Source organism: Ostrinia nubilalis, chromosome 5, assembly GCF_963855985.1.
Source record: "Ostrinia nubilalis chromosome 5, ilOstNubi1.1, whole genome shotgun sequence".
Classification (NCBI taxonomy): Eukaryota; Metazoa; Arthropoda; class Insecta; order Lepidoptera; family Crambidae; genus Ostrinia; species Ostrinia nubilalis.
The window spans coordinates 4073521-4091856 of NC_087092.1; the positions used below are offsets into that span (position 1 = coordinate 4073521).

Below are 18336 nucleotides of genomic sequence, written 5' to 3' on the forward strand. Positions count from 1 at the left end.
GCGAGGGCGCGTGGTGCGCGCAGGTGGCGCTGAAGGTAGCAGCAGAACTGTCTCGCAGGACGCGCAGCAGCGAGTGCAGCGCCGTCGGCAGCACGGGCCCGCGCAGCTCGATCGAGTAGTACTCGCTGTCCGAGTGTACCGTGTGCTCGCTCACCTGGCGCAGTATGCACTCGCAGCGTGCTAAACGCTTTCGAGGGAGCGTGGTGCGCGCAGGTGGCGCTGAAGGTGGCGGCGGAGCTGTCTCACAGGACGCGGGCCCGCGCAGCTCGATCGAGTAAAGCCTGGTCCGTGAGCACTGTGCGACGCGCGCCCGCAGTGAGTGTGCGAGCGCGACAGCAATATAATTACACGCGAGCGATAAGGATGGGTAGCTTGGGGTCATTGGACTGGATTCTACGTGCTCCCGGACCAGGCTTTAGTACTCGCTGTCCGAGTGCACGGCGTGCTCGCTCACCTGGCGCGGTGTGCGCTCGCGGCGTGCTGAAGGCGCGCGAGGGCGCGTGGTGCGCGCAGGTGGCGCTGAAGGTAGCAGCAGAACTGTCTCGCAGGACGCGCAGCAGCGAGTGCAGCGCCGTCGGCAGCACGGGCCCGCGCAGCTCGATCGAGTAGTACTTCTTGCTGTCCGAGTGGACCGTGTTCTCGCGGACCTGGATGTTGAGAAACAGATGTCAAGTTGAGAGTGGAATACTCAGGTTTTTTTGAGCTTCATAATCAATATCAGCCAGAGGATTCCATTGCTGAATTTTGGCCTTCAGCGAGCAAAAAATTAAATTTGAGCTTCAGGAACTACAAATTTTTTATATTTTGTGGACCTTGACAGGACAATAAGATTCATAATGTGGTGTGGTAGTAAGTGTCCCCAGCAAACACTGACATGCGAAGAGCATTTTTACACTGGCTGCGGAACATTAATTTGACAAGCGCCGTACTACTGAACTGTAATGAAATCTCACACAAAGCACGTGCGCCGGCGTTCCAAGCGATATCGGAATCCAACTGTGTGGCCCAACGCAACGTAAAGACATTGTACTTTAACGGGTATTTGCGTCCAAACGATTAAATGACCTTCTTACCTTAAGCGCCTGCAGCGTGCCTCCATGGAAGGCGACTGACGCCAGCAGCGTGGGCGGCACGCCGGCCAGCGGCCCGGTGGGGCCCACCACCGACTTGCAGTTGGGCAGGAAGTGGAACATGTTACCTTGAGCGCCTGCAGCGTGCCTCCATGGAAGGCGACGGGCGCCAGCAGCGTGGGCGGCACGCCGGCCAGCGGCCCGGTGGGGCCCACCACGGACTTGCAGTTGGGCAGGAAGTGGGACATGTTACCTTGAGCGCCTGCAGCGTGCCTCCATGGAAGGCCACGGGCGCGAGCAGCGTGGGCGGCACGCCGGCCAGCGGCCCGGTGGGGCCCACCACGGACTTGCAGTTGGGCAGGAAGTGGAACATGTTACCTTGAGCGCCTGCAGCGTGCCTCCATGGAAGGCCACGGGCGCGAGTAGCGTTGGCGGCACGCCGGCCAGCGGCCCGGTGGGGCCCACCACCGACTTGCAGTTGAGCAGGAAGTTGAACAGCGCCTGCGCGTCCGCGCCGCGCACGAATACCAGAGACTCGGCCGCGCTGTCCACGCTGCTTTCCGCGGTTTGGGCCACTCGGGTCTGGAGGAAATGTTCCATTTAAATTATCTGCCTAACAAAAAGATGTATTATTCGGCATGTGACGATGCACAGCATCTGGTGAGAGAGATGCGTCTACTTCCGGTGTAGTTTTTTACCATTTTATACCTTAAATGACGTCATTTCCGCAATTATTTAATAGGAATTGATTTGACTTACTTCCGTTTGTCGCCATTTTAGTCACCTGGGGGCGAGCTTGCTCGGAGTTCTTCATAGCGTCTTTAACTTCCAAACTAGCAACATCGTAAGCAGAAACTCTGCTCAGATTTTTACTGAAATAATTTATTTCTCAACGTTCTTATACTAAGTTTAAAATTAAAAAGTGCAATTGACCGCGCGTGTGTGACCGCGAACGACATGTACGTGATGGTGGTTGGCGCCAAAGGGGACGGGTGTCTTCCGGACGACGAGCAGGTGGACCCAGAGCGTCGGATACCAGAGAAACTCGGACCCCGGCGAGATCCATAACGGATGAAACGAGGTACGTGGGATTCTAATAGTTTTAACACTCTTTTCGATCAAATGAGCATTCTCGCGAATCTCTATATTGTATAAATAGATTGAATAACGTACCCACAACCATCTTATACAGTTTTAACGGCGGCCCCGTCAGCCCCAATCGCAAACATTAGGTACCAATCGAAATACGTTGTTAGCATCACCACAATCGAACGATAACTCTTTCTGGTACGAGTTTCTTAATAAATACCCCTTTAAAAAGGCTCATTACGCTCATAAAATAAAGCACCTACAAATGCTTTACCACATCAACAAAGCAATTTAAACTACAACTATTAGTAGACTGGGCGGCCACCCCCAACACTTGAGCCAGCTTACAGCTTGAATTATTAAATTCTAATGTTTTTTGCAAATCAAGAAGCTTAATAAGTATGACAAAATGTGCTGAGTGCATCTAACATGTATACCTCTATTTTGCAACAACATATAAATTGTAATGTGACATGCAATAAACGTTTTTGAATTTGAATTTGAACATGTCACGAGCGTATCCTGGCTAAAATTCCTAATAAGCATTGTGCGAGGAGCACCCTCCCAGTGCTGGATTTTTGTTCGGCAAAATCACCCTGTGCTCGTACTGGTGATATCTAAAAAATAATCCGACCTTGGTTCTCTAGCCGGTCACTTCACGCAAAATCAAAACATAATAATATCTTTATTTGCTTAGACTGATTAAATTAGTTCTTACAAATCGTCAAATACGAATAAGTAAGTAACCTTTACCTACACATCTTATTATCTTTAAAGCAAATACATAAGCCTCAAAATAACTCCCTTCGATTTAGAACAAAAAGCCAAGGATTCCAAATCAGTCCCTTCAGGTCCCCTTGACGACCAATAAATCAATAATTATAAAATTCATTAGAAATGAAGGGCAGGGCAGCGTAATAAGATCATTCTGCGGAGGTCAACCTGTTACCTGACAATGGTTCCAGGGATGCATCTGCCATTCACCTCCAAGCCGGTGCTTGCCCCTGCAACGCCGTGCTTTATGCAGCGTCTTAACACTTTGACTGTCTAAAGCTGACCAAATAAGAATAGCAAAGTCAAGTGACTTTCCACTCAGCAAATTCTACGGAGGCTGCCTTTGAGCGTATCTTAGGCAGTGGCAGGCGTCATCAGACTGCGGAGGTCAACCTGTTACCTGACAATGGTTCCAGGGATGCGTCTGCCATTCACCTCCAAGCCGGTGCTTGTCCCTTCAACGCCGTGCTTTATTCAGCGTTTTATCACTCTTGACTGTCTAACGCTGACCAAATAAGAATAGCAAAGTCAAGTGACTTTCCACTCAGTAAATTCTACGGAGGCTGCCTTTGAGCGTATCTTGGGCAGTGGCAGGCGTCATCAGACTGCGGAGGTCAACCTCTTACCTGACAATGGTTCCAGGGATGCGTCTGCCATTCACCTCCAAGCCGGTGCTTGTCCCTTCAACGCAACGCCGTGCTTTATTCAGCGTTTTAACACTCTTGACTGTCTAACGCTGACCAAATAAACCGAAATCCTGTTAAAACAGGTGCTGAAATTACCAGATAAGGCACCGCTCAGCATGAGCCTGCTCCCCACACTATCCCTTCGCAAGAAGGACAGACCAAACAACCTATTCTATTAAATGTCCTAATCAGTAGATACAATTATGTAAGTATTGATCCGATCTGAAGTAGTTGAATGCTAAATTCTAAATCTGGATGCAGATACCGATCACAGAGACATCGCCGGCCTCTCCGCATGTCTTGTCAAGGTACCCTAAAATTATCAATATCTCGTTATCTACTGCATACCGAAAAACATTGATACAATCACAAACTACTTACTAAACCTCGTCACCTTTGACAAACCAGACGAGACAGCAACTACTAGAACGGAAGGTTTGTGTGTAACATTTCATCTTCTGGAACACTTTAAACCTTGTCAATTACGTGAACTCGGGTTCAACAAGTCGTCATCTGTAAGGGTTTTGTCGGTAAATACGAAATCTATACGACTCAACAAGTGCCTATAATGGTAAGCTTGATCTCCAGTGAGGGCTCATCACAACTCGACCCCACACAACCGATCCAATACACAAGACTCCAGCTCAGCATCTCTTAACAACCATCTGGATGTCTATAAAATATCAGAAATCATAATCAGCGATGGGGGATTTCTCATTATTTCATTCATTTCATGTGCGTTCACTAATTTTGCTATCGGACAATCAAAGCATAGCCTATACTCGAAACTAAGGGAGGAAGGGGCACATTCAGAGTTTCTATTGGAACTGTCTCTCTAACTTTTCAACTTGAAAAACATCACCTCCTTCCGGTTCAGTCGGGTAAAAATAGCTCTGACAGCGCAAAATATTATCTCCTAGGTCGATTCAATCAAATTTATCTGACGATCTAGGTCGATTTACGGGGAAAACAACCTACTTAGTGGCATCTCCTGCGTTCAGATCCAACGGTAAATATTCCAAAAGTTCGGGAAACCGGATATCCAGAGACCCCACAGAGATTCACCAGCAGCCTTTGCAACGTCTTCAGCCAGGGTGGCTATGGTGTTAAACTAGGCTAAATCTTTGCTGTCCCGTTTCTCACCACGGCAAAAGGTACCTGCTTAGCACCTCGAAGTGACCTTTCTGGCTTGTCTTACCAGGCAGGGCTCGAGGCCGACCCTCAAAATACAGAATCTCCACCATGTTCTTACCACATGGTGACCTCCACGTCTGGATCAGGTAACATGTAATTTTTTAGTCTGTTGAGTTGGGGGTAATAAGGTATCGTTCCTAAAACATACCTGGCAAAAATCCACTTTAAAAACTTATAAAATAACCTGGCCTTGGTTGTTAAACTAATGGCCTAAGGAAAACAGTCGTAGCTATATACTTACCTCTTGAAGCTCGACAGCAAGATTTATTTGCTAGACTAAATCGTTTATCTACTCTTCTACTACCTTTATGCCCTGTGGGTCTAGACAAAATTCACTTTAAAATTGCAAACCAGTCGAAGGATGGTCGATAAGCCTTCTTTTTTCTATATGAAGTTATAACGTACCCAATTTTCGATTCGATCAAAAAGTGCTACTTGTCTAGGGGGGCTGGTATTACTAATCTAAAACTATATTAAAGATAACTTTAATTTTCTTACTAAGCATAAAAGCTTAACCAATTTCACTTCCTGATAAAGGCCTTAAACCCAACAGTAGGTATCTAAAATGTGACCTTTACGAGGCTTCTCGCAGACTGGCTTATGTATATTTTTCTCCTACCATCTACATCAGCTGCTGACATGATAAAACATAGTCTCACCTGAATAATTTCAAGATTAAGTTAATAAACCTTGACCTACGAGTAAGTTCGGCACCGTTACGGCATCATACAAACAACTGGAAAAAATGACGGCAAATCCCAAAAAACAACATAGGTATGCCCTTGTTACGGTTGTGTAAGTTACTAGTGAAATGAAACACTCTTGTAGGTTGTTCTAACTTGTATTTCAGCATCACTGATTTACACAATTCCGACATTATGACGTCATCTTAATAGTACCTCTTGCTTTGAACGCTCAAATCGAACTGACTGTCCAGCGGCATGCCAGCGATAAGGTAACTTCCCCTTCCATCAGTGAAAGTCGACCGGTTCAAAACGACTTATCGACGGCATGCTCCGGAACTAGTCAAATGCAATACTTATTTCATAATTAGCTGTTTTCTTAATTTTTAAAATACTAAAATGTATACAATAAAAATCTAAAATAATTAAATTAAATAATAAATATGAAATAATTGGATTTAATACAAAATAAATTCTAAAATCATTCTAATGTCTGAAAAATGCCTAGGAAGTAATCAAATAAAGTATTTTAATTTAATAATGGGTTTTTGGGTTCTTCTAAAATACAATACAAATACTAAAATTGTTGCAATAACTATTTAAAAGTAACCAATAATCGTATAAAATACAATATAAATTCTAAAATCATTACATTCGGCCATCCGACACCGTGATGCCTCCCGGCATTCACGTCTAATAAGGATTTATTCTAAAATCATTAATATTACTTTTCAAACAATATTACAATATGAAGCATATATAAGGTGTTATTTTTTGTACTGATCATACTTTACCAACGCATCTAATAAAATCATACAAATACAACCCAAGTGTTTTTAAAAAAAAATTCAGGCTAGTTTTCGAGTAAAACGACAAAGAATGTTTCGAAAAAAATAAAAAATAAATCATCCTTTGAGCGCGGTGAGTATTCGTTTGTACGCACTATCGTAGTAGCCGGCCGAGGGCAACGACCACTGCCACGTGCCGCGCCGCGTGAGTCGGCCATATTGATATCGCTCGCTGCCATGCCAGTCGCTCCACGCCCACAGCCCGCGCCGAGCCGCCGATCGACATGCGGGAGCGCAACAACATAAATAATCGTCCCAGTCCGTCCAATGCGCCCAAACGTATTGCAGTGTATGTGTGATTTATTACAATGCCGCGCTTGATCAATAACAAAACGCAGGTGAAATTATGTTTCGGGCACACTAACTGGCCGACGAGAAACATTGACGAGTCGAAAACCTTCATACCTTGCTTGTTTGGAGCCGCGCAGCGCTTCAGGGAGCGCAGCCGTATCCTGACTTGACGAGATTCCGTGCGCTTCGAGGACGAAGTTCTGGATTTCAATTTCAATCACCGGCACAGTGCTGGCGGTACCCAGATGCGAGCGCCGCAGACGGCGGCTTTTGCGTAAAAATACGGAATGCCTTATCAAGGAGTTGTTGCCAGAGGGCCACGACCGCGACCTAGTTCTATCGATGGTTATTGCGGAAGTCTACCTAGGTACATACCTACAGTGTGATTTGGACAGATGAGTGCTTGTTTACGCGAAAGGGACTTTTTCCGTAAAAAAGTTAGTGCGCGAATTGTGAATACAACATCCGACGTGGTGTCTAGTGAACAGCAAGCAAGTGTGCAGCCCGAAAGCATTACCTCAATTCGATCGTGGCTAGATTAGACAGTGCAAGACAGTGTTTACGTGAACATTCAACAAAGGCTTGACGTTCAAAATGTATTGTGATTAGTGTAATAATAACCTAGGAACTTTAAATAACAACATTCAAAATAGGTAAATGTGTGAATAAGTAAAATCAATGAATCTAAAGTGTGATGGCAAATCATAATTTAGGAATTAAAACCAGGAAAATTGATCAGTGAGTTTTATTTACAACACCTACCTATTCATATTCAATATTAGGGTGCATTTCCACTGAAGCGAAGCGAAGTAGTAATAGGTATGTACCTATCAATTTTTTATTACGTCTCTAAATAAATTGCGTAGGCATTACGAAACCGTAGATATTGAATTCCAATTTCTATCCTTTTTTAAATTTCTAGTTTAACGCGGATGATTCGCCTCGGTTCGTTGGAAAAGTCCCCCGCTATTACACTAATGAAAATACACTTATTTACCTACTTATGTAGCTAGATTTTGTTTCTCCCAGCGCGTAGTACCTATTAACATGACGTAACATCGTACATACTCACGAGTGATAATTTTTGGTAACGTAGGTTTAGTGTAATCTAACCTTTATGTGTGTGAACGTTGAATGAATGCGCGCGGCCATTGTTCGTACTCGTATGAATGAAATGAGTAAAGAAAGAGAGAGAGGCAGTGAGTGAAGACAGGATGGTTGTAAAAATAATATCTTTTTTTTGTTAGGAAAAGTAAAAACAAAAACTAGCCTGAATTTTTTTTTAAAAACACTTGGGTTGTATTTGTATGATTTTATTAGATGCGTTGGTAAAGTATGATCAGTACAAAAAATAACACCTTATATATAGTAGAATGATAAACAATTCTATGACAACTTGTTAACAAGTGTTTTAACATTAATAATGCATTTTAGAAACTATTCTTCATATTAAACCAGTAACAAATGTTAAGGGAGAAAAATCTTGTAGGCATTTATACACACTATACATTTTCACCTAATCTATATTATTCGTAATGACTTATTTTATAACCAATAACGGATATTTGCATGAAATTCAGATATTAATCGTTTTACTTTATAATTTTCTCAAAACTACCATATCGAATATATTGGAAACTTCTCTTTTTAAATCCAAATTTTTATTTCACATAAATACACGTCCATTAGATGTTAGTACATAATCAATTTAATTACAGTGTATCTTGCCATGACTGCCATGTGAAAGTTATTAAGTTTATAAGAACATGTCAAAACGTTAATATTAAGTATATCCAATTATATCCATTTGTAACCGTAATCTGGCAAATAATGAATTGTGGTCACGATTTATGATTAACACTAAAGGCACTTTCGTCAGAATTATGTATTCCTAAGGCCTTAACATAATTTTCTTCTTTACAAATTTTCCAAGTTTTTGAAACCAATAGGTACAATTACAGTGTCCTTATATTATGTGTTTCTGAATGTCTGTGATGCTCGATTTCATCACGATAAGCGCAACATATTTGCCATCTAGCTGTACGTGGGACCACTAAAAATAATTTGATAACCTTACTGTATCTGCTATTTGAAGAGATTACGATGTTTGGATGGGTTGTCGTCAGATTCTATGACTGAATTTTGGTATTTGGACTATTCGCGGAACTAAATTTCTTCTCCTTTTTTTTTTTAACGTGGTTCTTAAGGCAGCATAACCAGTAGAAACTTTTAAGTCGTAAAAGACATACCTTTTTTTTTAGCACACACACCACAGCTAGTGTCTCTAACTCATAGAAGTTGTCTTTCATTGAAGATGTCTTTCCTCAGGGGTCGTCTGTCTGTGGGTCGACTAAAGTAAGTGACTGCTACAGAACTTTGAAGACTTTTCTCTTTATCATCAAGATCTGACTTAAATATGATTTAGAGTCCTGAATAATATTGATAATCATAGCATTGGATCAAGTTAGTCATCTATGGTTTTCTGAACCCTTTTCCCTTTTGTAATGAGATAAGTGGTAATGGTGGTATTTGCACATTCTTTTTCATCCTGACATCAAAGACTGCACGTGTACGTCCTATCTCAGTCAGATTTATAGCAATACAATCGCGATAATTTCACAAAAGAGTATAAAGCTTATCTAACTAACCAGAACATGTCGGAACTAAGTCCGGGCTTAGTCATAATATCAGCTCTATCGAGAGTATCCATAGCTGAGGGGTCTTTTACAATTCGATTTACATGACATATTGGACATGCTCCAAAATGCATTGAAGTAGCTATTAAAATATTTGCTTTAAGTGTTATTGGACTAGGAGACAAATTACCAAAAACGATTTCACCTTTGCCGTTGTGAATTAAAAAGGCTCTTTTAAACACCCGGTACTTAGCCCCCTGTTTAATTTACATACATAACATACAAAACAAACAACTGTGACAAACAAAATTCCACGCGGAAGAACCCTCGGCGGAAAGCTATTCGCATTATAAAATATCACTTGAAAATATAGAACCGCCTAAGGCGGGAATCGAACCCACGGCCTTAAGCTCGCCAGGTGTCAAGTTATTTTAAAAATTTAAATCGAAAGGCAACTGTAAACGCCAGAAACTATCCTCTGTAAAACTAGAAATTTATGTTAACTGGTATTCACTTGTGTCCGTCATTTTCGTGGCTCTCGAAAATATTCTGACCAGGAATTTTATAGAATGTCAGTATTCAAAACCGTGAGAAATTGCAGTTGCGTGAAGTTTTGACCAATAGACGTGTTGACACCGCCAGTTAATTGACGTACTTTTAAAAACTGTTAAATCAAACTCCCATAGATTTCGTATGGCACGACAAGCAAGTGACGTCGCTATTTTGTGAATTTAATCAAACTACTTTTCTTAATTACAATCCGACCAAAAATGATAATTTACAGGTCATTTCAGATTAATTAAGCTTTCAAGATCAGAATGTCTTTAATAAATTGTAATATCGAATCAATATCGGTGTCAAATCGTCCATTGTCAGTGAAGTCTGCTATACATCATCAATCACTAACACTTCTATAACAGCGTCAATCTCATCAACATTTTTGTTTATATTAGCTCTATACTTAGAGGTATGACTGATGATTGACCACAACTTTTACAATTGGAATTGATATTGAAATGATCTGCCAAACTATACTTAGTTTCAGCATCGGTTTTGCGTCAACAAGTGCACTCACTACCAACACTTAAAATGATTTTTCATTTACCAAAACAGTCTCAGATATTTTTGTCATAAAAATAATTACGTAAACTGTTCATCCTTTCAAGTAGCAGGATTCAAAATTTCCTCTAACAGACGTCCGTAGTTCTCTTAGCTAAGCCAATTAACTTTTGCAATGTCTAAGTCAAAGACAAAATTCTCTTATTTGCATTAGCTATTATAATAGCGCTCACAAAATTGTCATAAAATGAAAGACTACTAAAAGAAAAACTTTAAACTTCTGCTCATTATGGAACCTTGACGTTTCATATCTTTTGCTCTACCAAAAAAATGACTAACCTAACCTATGAAACCTTGGTACAGGTACTAAGTTCTTTTTATAGTTACAAATTGCATGACTTTTTTTTTATGACTTCTTACAGTAATATAATACCTATTGTGTTTATTTGAGCTCGCTAACTGATGTAGTTCTTTGAGAAAACTAAATTAGAAGAAAAAGCTTAATTCAACTAGAAACTACCTATCTAGGTCAGACTAATGTAATCAGAGGTCAGAATAATTCGAAATATATTTTTGAAGTGGAATTATAGATCTATAGACAAGATATTGTACTTGGCAAAAGAACCTACCGAAAGTCCGAACCGACGACAATTTTAAAATAAACGAATCATTAATTAATTCACTTGTGTAAAAATATTTAAAAAAATATTTTTTTTTTTTAGCACATTTACTCTAACGTTAATTTAAACGTTATAATCGAATACTTTATCATTACCTTTAATTATTACTATTAAAGATTTACTACATAAGCTAATATTCCCATTTTACTGTAGGTATGCGTAATATTTCATAATGTGTGCGCAATAAAAAAAAAACTACCAATAAAAAAATAGGCACTTTTCTTCACTAGAGTCTACCAGAAATTTTACGAACCTCATGTGGCACAGCTCTTTCAGTAGAGCTGGAAGAAGATGAGCTCCTTCGCGTATTTTTCTTTAACCTTGGCCCCATAGAAGACGATCGTGGTGGCGCCTTCTTACTGGACGACGACGACAACTTCGTCCGCTTAGCACGCTTATTTCATCGTCAGCTGACGGGTGTCCCTGGCGGCATACGAGCTCCATCTTCAGTAGTCGTTGTACTCAACTGTGAAATAAAGTACTCGACGAAATAAACTGTGTCTGACCAGCATCAACTCAACATCATATGGAAGCTATGTTCATGTTATATTAAGCAAAAGTTTGATTTGTGTCTTTTCCAAAAATCTAAATCTCAAAAAATAAATCTAAAAAAATCTTTTGTTTGACAATTAATATTATGCTCCCTGAGCAAAGTGTAGTAAAATACCATTGTGACATGTTTCTATTATACATAATTATGCATCACAAATAAAGATTTTGTATTTATACTTGTATTTTATTCAGTGCGACCTTCACACACAACTCATGTGACAACTGGACGGCTTGCTTGTTATGTCAGTAATAGAAGGCTTTTCATTCTAGAGACTATCCTAAACAATGGGGCCCTTAAGGCGCATCTAGCCTGATAAACTGGAGGCGCGTCTAGCCTCGTCATACTCAGTCATAGTCCAAGGCGCATGTAGCCTGATGAAACTGGAGGCACGTCTAGCCTCGTTATACTAAGTCACAGTCATAGTCCAAGGCACATCTAGCCTAATAAACTGGAGGCGCGTCTAGCCTCGTTATATTTAGTCATATTCAAAAGCGCATCTAGCCTGATAAACTGGAGGAGTGTCTAGCCTCGTTATACTAAGTCATAGTCATAGTCATAGTTCATAGTCATAGTTATAGTCAAAGTCAAAGTCAAAGCCAAAGTCAAAATATCTTTATTTGTTTAGTAGACTAATTAATAGCACTTACAAATCGTCAAATATTTTGCTCATAAGGAGCCTCTACATGTCTCATACTTAGTCATAGTCAATGGGGCATCTAGCCTGATAAACTGGAGGCACGTCTAGCCTCGTTATACTAAGTCATAGCCATAGTCTAAGGCGCATCTAGCCTTATAACCTGGAGGCGCGTCTAGCCTCGATATACTAAGTCAGTCATGGTCATAGTCATAGTCTAAGGCGCATCTAGCCTTGTTATACTTAGTCATAGTCAAAGGCGCATCTAGCCTGGTAAACTGGAGGCGCGTCTAGCCTCGTTATACTAAGTCTTAGTCATGGTCAAAGTCATAGTCATAGTCTAAGGCGCATCTAGCCTATTAAACTGGAGGCGCGTCTAGCCTCGTTGTACTGAGTCATAGTCAAAGGCGCATCTAGCCTCGTTGTACTGAGTCATAGTCAAAGGCGCATCTAGCCTTGTAATACTTAGTCATAGTCAAAGGCGCATCTAGCCTTGTTATACTTAGTCATAGTCAAAGGCGCATCTAGCCTTGTTATACTAAGTCTTAGTCATGGTCAAAGTCATAGTCATAGTCTAAGGCGCATCTAGCCTATTAAACTGGAGGCGCGTCTAGCCTCGTTGTACTGAGTCATAGTCCAAGGCGCATCTAGCCTTGTAATACTTAGTCATAGTCTAAGGCGCATCTAGCCTATTAAACTGGAGGCGCGTCTAGCCTCGTTGTACTGAGTCATAGTCCAAGGCGCATCTAGCCTTGTAATACTTAGTCATAGTCAAAGGCGCATCTAGCCTGATAAACTGGAGGTGCGTCTAACCTCGTTATACTAAGTCTTAGTCATGGTCATAGTCATGGTCTTAGTCATAGTCATAGTCTTAGTCATAGTCTAAGGCGCATCTAGCCTGATAAACTGAAGGCGCGTCTAGCCTCGTTTTTAAAAATAACTATTTCATGCATTAAACGAAATATTCATACGTTTTTCTACTTGAACTTTTAAAATCAATTACTTTTTAACCAAATAAATAAAAACGTACCTTATGAGCTGTAGATCACGTACCACTTCTGAGTTGAAATGAAACACTCTTGTAGGTTGTTCTAACTTGTATTTCAGCATCACTGATTTACACAATTCCGACATTATGACGTCATCTTAATAGTACCTCTTGCTTTGAACGCTCAAATCGAACTGACTGTCCAGCGGCATGCCAGCGATAAGGTAACTTCCCCTTCCATCAGTGAAAGTCGACCGGTTCAAAACGACTTATCGACGGCATGCTCCGGAACTAGTCAAATGCAATACTTATTTCATAATTAGCTGTTTTCTTAATTTTTAAAATACTAAAATGTATACAATAAAAATCTAAAATAATTAAATTAAATAATAAATATGAAATAATTGGATTTAATACAAAATAAATTCTAAAATCATTCTAATGTCTGAAAAATGCCTAGGAAGTAATCAAATAAAGTATTTTAATTTAATAATGGGTTTTTGGGTTCTTCTAAAATACAATACAAATACTAAAATTGTTGCAATAACTATTTAAAAGTAACCAATAATCGTATAAAATACAATATAAATTCTAAAATCATTACACTAGAATCAGGCGAGCAGAGGCGAACAGCGGAATATAATAACACATTATTTATTTATTTTTCAACACCAAGTGATACTAGGAATCTACATGGATAAAAACAGTATAAAGGTTGTTGGATTTAAAACCTCTCTTGGCATTGTTGACTTCGTTGTGGCATCTTTAATTCGGGTTGATATTTAGCCATAGATGAAATTATTTGATGAGATATTGGCGTAGGCAGAACAATAATAGCAATATTATAAGGCAGACACTTTTATTAACTGATCTACGACCGATACGCCAAATAACATATTATTTAATTAATAACTTTCAATCAACAGATCTAAAGCATGTTGGATCCTCTTCAATCACATCGTACGCCTGTAATATAAACTTATGTTGATGACTCGCATGAATCTCACTGCCATGCGGGCAAATTATATCAATACACACTCAATCTGCATTTTAATGAGGAAAGAATTTCTGAATTCAGTTCAGTAGCTTTCCAGTTTATTCATTTCAAACATACAAAAGTACAAACCCTCCTACTTTGTGATATAAGTGCTGCTCTCACTGGGCATTTAGAACAAAATATGTTAATACCCTGAAATTAATCATGTTCTAATCTAGTTCTGTTACAGAAACTCGAAAACTTTCATCACATAGCGCCATTGGTAAGTAGTCACCAGGAGCTAATAAACAAGTCTCTCACCAGATGCTGTGCATCGTCACATGCCGAATAATAGACCAATTTTTTCAAAACAATAAAACTTGTATTATTGAGCAGAGACGATGCACAGCATCCCAAGAAGGCCTCCTGGTGAGCTCTCTATGAAGAACTCCGAGCAAGCTCGCCCCCAGGTGACTAAAATGGCGACAAACGGAAGTAAGTCAAATCAATTCCTATTAAATAATTGCGGAAATGACGTCATTTAAGGTATAAAATGGTAAAAAACTACACCGGAAGTAGACGCATCTCTCTCACCAGATGCTGTGCATCGTCTCTGCTCAATAATACAAGTTTTATTGTTTTGTAAAACTTGTACTATTATTTACAGATTTACAACTTAGAATTCCAAGAAAATGGGTATGAAATTATAGTGCTGAATGGGACAGGAGTGTGTTTCTGGTACGGCGGAAAGCATGCTGCAACAACGATCTTTTGCCATTCTGTATCCGCGGAACTCGCGAATTTTACTGGGTATAGTTGACGTATAGGTATGAGGAATAGCTAACGTCAAATAGCGTTGCCAAAGGTTAAAAAAATTCCCACATTCCTTATATCGTTCCCACGATAGTAGGAAGAGATGGGCTAGAACAACAAAAAGTTACTTTGTTTATTAGACAAAGTAGACCAATAACTTACTTGGTTGATGTTGATCTTCTTTATAACCTCCGTCTCCAGTCCCAACTGTGAGAGGAACTGGTCAGGGTCCTCGTCCCCTGACCCGTCGTCCTCCTTGCCCTCCGGAGGGTCTAGCCTAGAGCCCTCGTCCATGGTGTCGTAGCAGCTGTCAAATGAGGAGTTCTTCGGCTTCTCCTCGTCGGAGTTGCTCAGTCTTTTCTTGGCGTCCGAACGGAGCGGCATTGTGAATTCAACATCTGATATCAGAAATGAAAAAAAAAAAGAAGTGTTTTATTGAGAAGTGGTGACTAAAAAGTGATCTTGGAGTGTCATCATGAGCGCAAGTCAAATCTATAAGATCAAGTTTATGTTTTCTACCGTATCGTTTCACCATCACGGTGTCAGAATTTAAGATCTGCCTTTGCATGGTTAATTTGAAGTATGGTCATTATTAATTATTGATTCAATCATACATCCTAATAGGTCTGGTAACAAATAATGTACACACAGAGAATTTACATAATGGGTTCTAGAGAAGCGAATTTACAACCACTGCGAGTCCAGTATAAACTACAAGACTACGAAGATGTTGGTCTTCAATTTAAGAGTAACATTATTATTGTGGCAAAAGAGAAAGCTATCCCCAGAACTACTCAAAATTCACTGGTTAATTTACATTAGAGACCAAGCTGCAGATCCTACAGGAGATGCAGTGGTGGGATAAGTCCCGTAAGTATTGAGGCATAAAAATAATGTATATTTTTAAGAGATATAATATACCTTCCTGCCGCAGCGCTTGCCGGAATCCACGTGAGGTGGGCGCGATGAGCGCACAGGGTTCCGTCACGCCGCAGACGCCGGCAGCGCGGAACAGTACCGTAAACGTGTTCGCGCACACGTAGAAGTATGGGCAGTGCAGTGCGCGAACTAGCTGAAAGGAAAGACCTACATTCAAATCTTCAAGATTAAGACAATGGTAATGTAGCTACAATTTGGACCTCTCAATGACCACAGAGCCTCAAAATTTTATTAGGCTTCACTTTAGGGAAGACGGAAACTGTATGCTATTTGTAAACTGATTACAAATCAGTAGAGTGTAACTATTATCATCTTACATAGTCAAAGGCGCATTTATGAGCAATCAAACTTACCCAGTAAATCAAACCTGGCAGCATGTAAGAAAATTATGATTAAAAAAGTTGGGGCTTTTGGAGACTAACATAAAAATTATCTGATTCAGTCAATAGAGAATATTATACCTATGCTAAAATGTTACACAACATATCTAACTCCTCTTGTTCAATCAATTAGCTGTTTACCTGAAACAGAGACCTGAAGCTCTCCGTCCACTCCCTATGTAGGGCTTGCTTGACATCCTCATTGGTGGCCATGAAGCTGGTGGCCGCGACCTTGCCCGACGAGCGCGGGAACAGCTGCAGCCACGGCAGGTGCGGGTGCTGCCAGTACAGGCAGGTCTGGTGGAACAGCGCACGGGGAGATGTGTCCAGGGACGATGACGAGGTGGTGTCGAGGCAGCGGACGAATCTACACATTTTATATTAAATCTATAGCGTCAGTGGCGTCGCGACTATGACGCCGCGACAGAGCGACAAATAGATGTTCTATGCAAATGTATGAAATTCTAGGGAATGTCACTCAAACGCAGCGTTACTGGCACTAAATACCAAAGCTAAAGACACTGCGTCTGTGACGCTTAGATCGAAAGGCTAGCTACCTTAGTTGCACTATGATACTTAAAGTTCCGAGTATAATTAATTTGTGTGTGTTTTTGGTTACAACTGAAAGAAGTCATCCAAGAAAACGCTTGTAGATAAATATGCAGAAAATATCTATTGTAACTTATTGTAAGCCACATCGGGACTGATCCCACCGCTCTTTCTAACTAATGCAAAGCCAGGATCTACAGTTTTTCCAATGAATTCTATCACTTATCTTAATAAATGTACCTTTTTTATTTATAAGTAAATAAATAAATAAGCCACTTTTAGATTTTGAATTAAAAGTTAAAATTACTCACCCAGTGATTCCTGATGCTTCTTCACTTGCTTTCAACTTGGATGTCCAAGCAAAAGGCTTTGGGGACATTAATCTAATCTTAGTTTTTAATGCCCAATCAATGGGCAGATATTTATACTTCTTCTCGATATGTTGCTGAAAATAATATTACCTAAGTAACTAATATTGTTTAGGATTTTATAACATGAAAATATTACTATTTCTTTACACTTACAGGTTCTACGGAATGCTCTGCTGTGAATTTTTGCAATAAATTGGAGAATGTGGATAGTTTCTCTGTGTCCAGGTCTTGGGGAGGTTTCTGCGGTAATTTTGCAGGTAACTTCAGCAGTGCAAATAATGTTTTGTCGTTTGACTCGTCTAAAGGCGATTCCACTTCCACTTTCGGCTTTTTGGTTGCTTGAGAGTTGTTTCTAGAATATAATTGTGATGCTTATAATATGTTTTTAATTCTACATGCATCGAAATAGTGAAACTTTGATAGCTTACTTCGAAAAGGGATTTTTTCTTTTGTCTCCATAATCTCCGTTTATTAATCTGGAAAAATCTAGATCTACTGTTTGGCTCGTGGCAACTGGCTCGTTACTGGTTGAAGGAGCCGGTTGTTTCATACGCTCCTGAAAAAATATAGTAGTTAGCAAGTGTTTTGATAGAGGTTATGTTATGCCTGCTGTGTGGTTGAACTATGACATGAATTTAGTAAATAATCACGTTAGAATATTATAAATTCTACAAAATACAGTATTAAATGAACTGTAAAACTGATTTCATAGTACAAACATAAACGCTTACAGAATACGAACGTATATAGATGAATTTCTATTGTTGTAAACAACAACTTTTTAAGTATCATACAGGTAAATATACTAATAAAAAGAAAATTATATTTTCATAATATGAAATGTATTGCAATAACTAAATAAGAAAAGTTACCTGCAAAGCTTTCTTTCGTCTTTTCAACTTGTGTAATTGCATAACTTCGTTTGGTCTTTTCCATGGTGAAGGCGGCTCCATAACTTTTGATTTAATTATCAGCTAACACACACACTATATCTAACAATATATTATTGTTGTTATGATAATAATTCTAGTTTAATTCAAATACATCGAGAAAAAACATAATGTTTACTTCCCCACCAAACACACAACTTTTTGACGTTTATGAATGAATGAATTCAAATTTC

The 18336-nt window shown here is 39.9% G+C and overlaps 1 protein-coding gene across 1 annotated transcript; it reads right to left on the reverse strand.

Annotated features, from left to right (window-relative positions):
- Positions 1 to 380: 380 nt before the first annotated feature.
- Positions 381 to 18303, reverse strand: LOC135071697 (protein downstream neighbor of son homolog). The gene is made up of 9 exons (XM_063965474.1): positions 18086 to 18303; positions 17642 to 17769; positions 17367 to 17565; positions 17154 to 17287; positions 16435 to 16660; positions 15896 to 16046; positions 15137 to 15372; positions 1324 to 1652; positions 381 to 647 (listed from the first exon to the last, which is right to left on the reverse strand). The coding sequence occupies exons 1-9, from the start codon at positions 18164 to 18166 to the stop codon at positions 416 to 418; spliced, it is 1716 nt and encodes a 571-aa protein (XP_063821544.1). The 5' UTR covers positions 18167 to 18303; the 3' UTR covers positions 381 to 415.
- Between the last annotated feature and the right edge of the window lie 33 nt (positions 18304 to 18336).

Coding starts and splice junctions, on each gene's coding strand:
- LOC135071697 (XM_063965474.1), bottom strand. CDS start 18,166: ATGGAGCCGCCTTCACCATGGAAAAGACCAAACGAAGTTATGCAATTA. Junction 16,661..17,153: donor GAAGCATCAGGAATCACTGG/GTGAGTAATTTT, acceptor TAAAATGTGTAG/ATTCGTCCGCTGCCTCGACA. Junction 15,373..15,895: donor GCAAGCGCTGCGGCAGGAAG/GTATATTATATC, acceptor TTCTGATATCAG/ATGTTGAATTCACAATGCCG.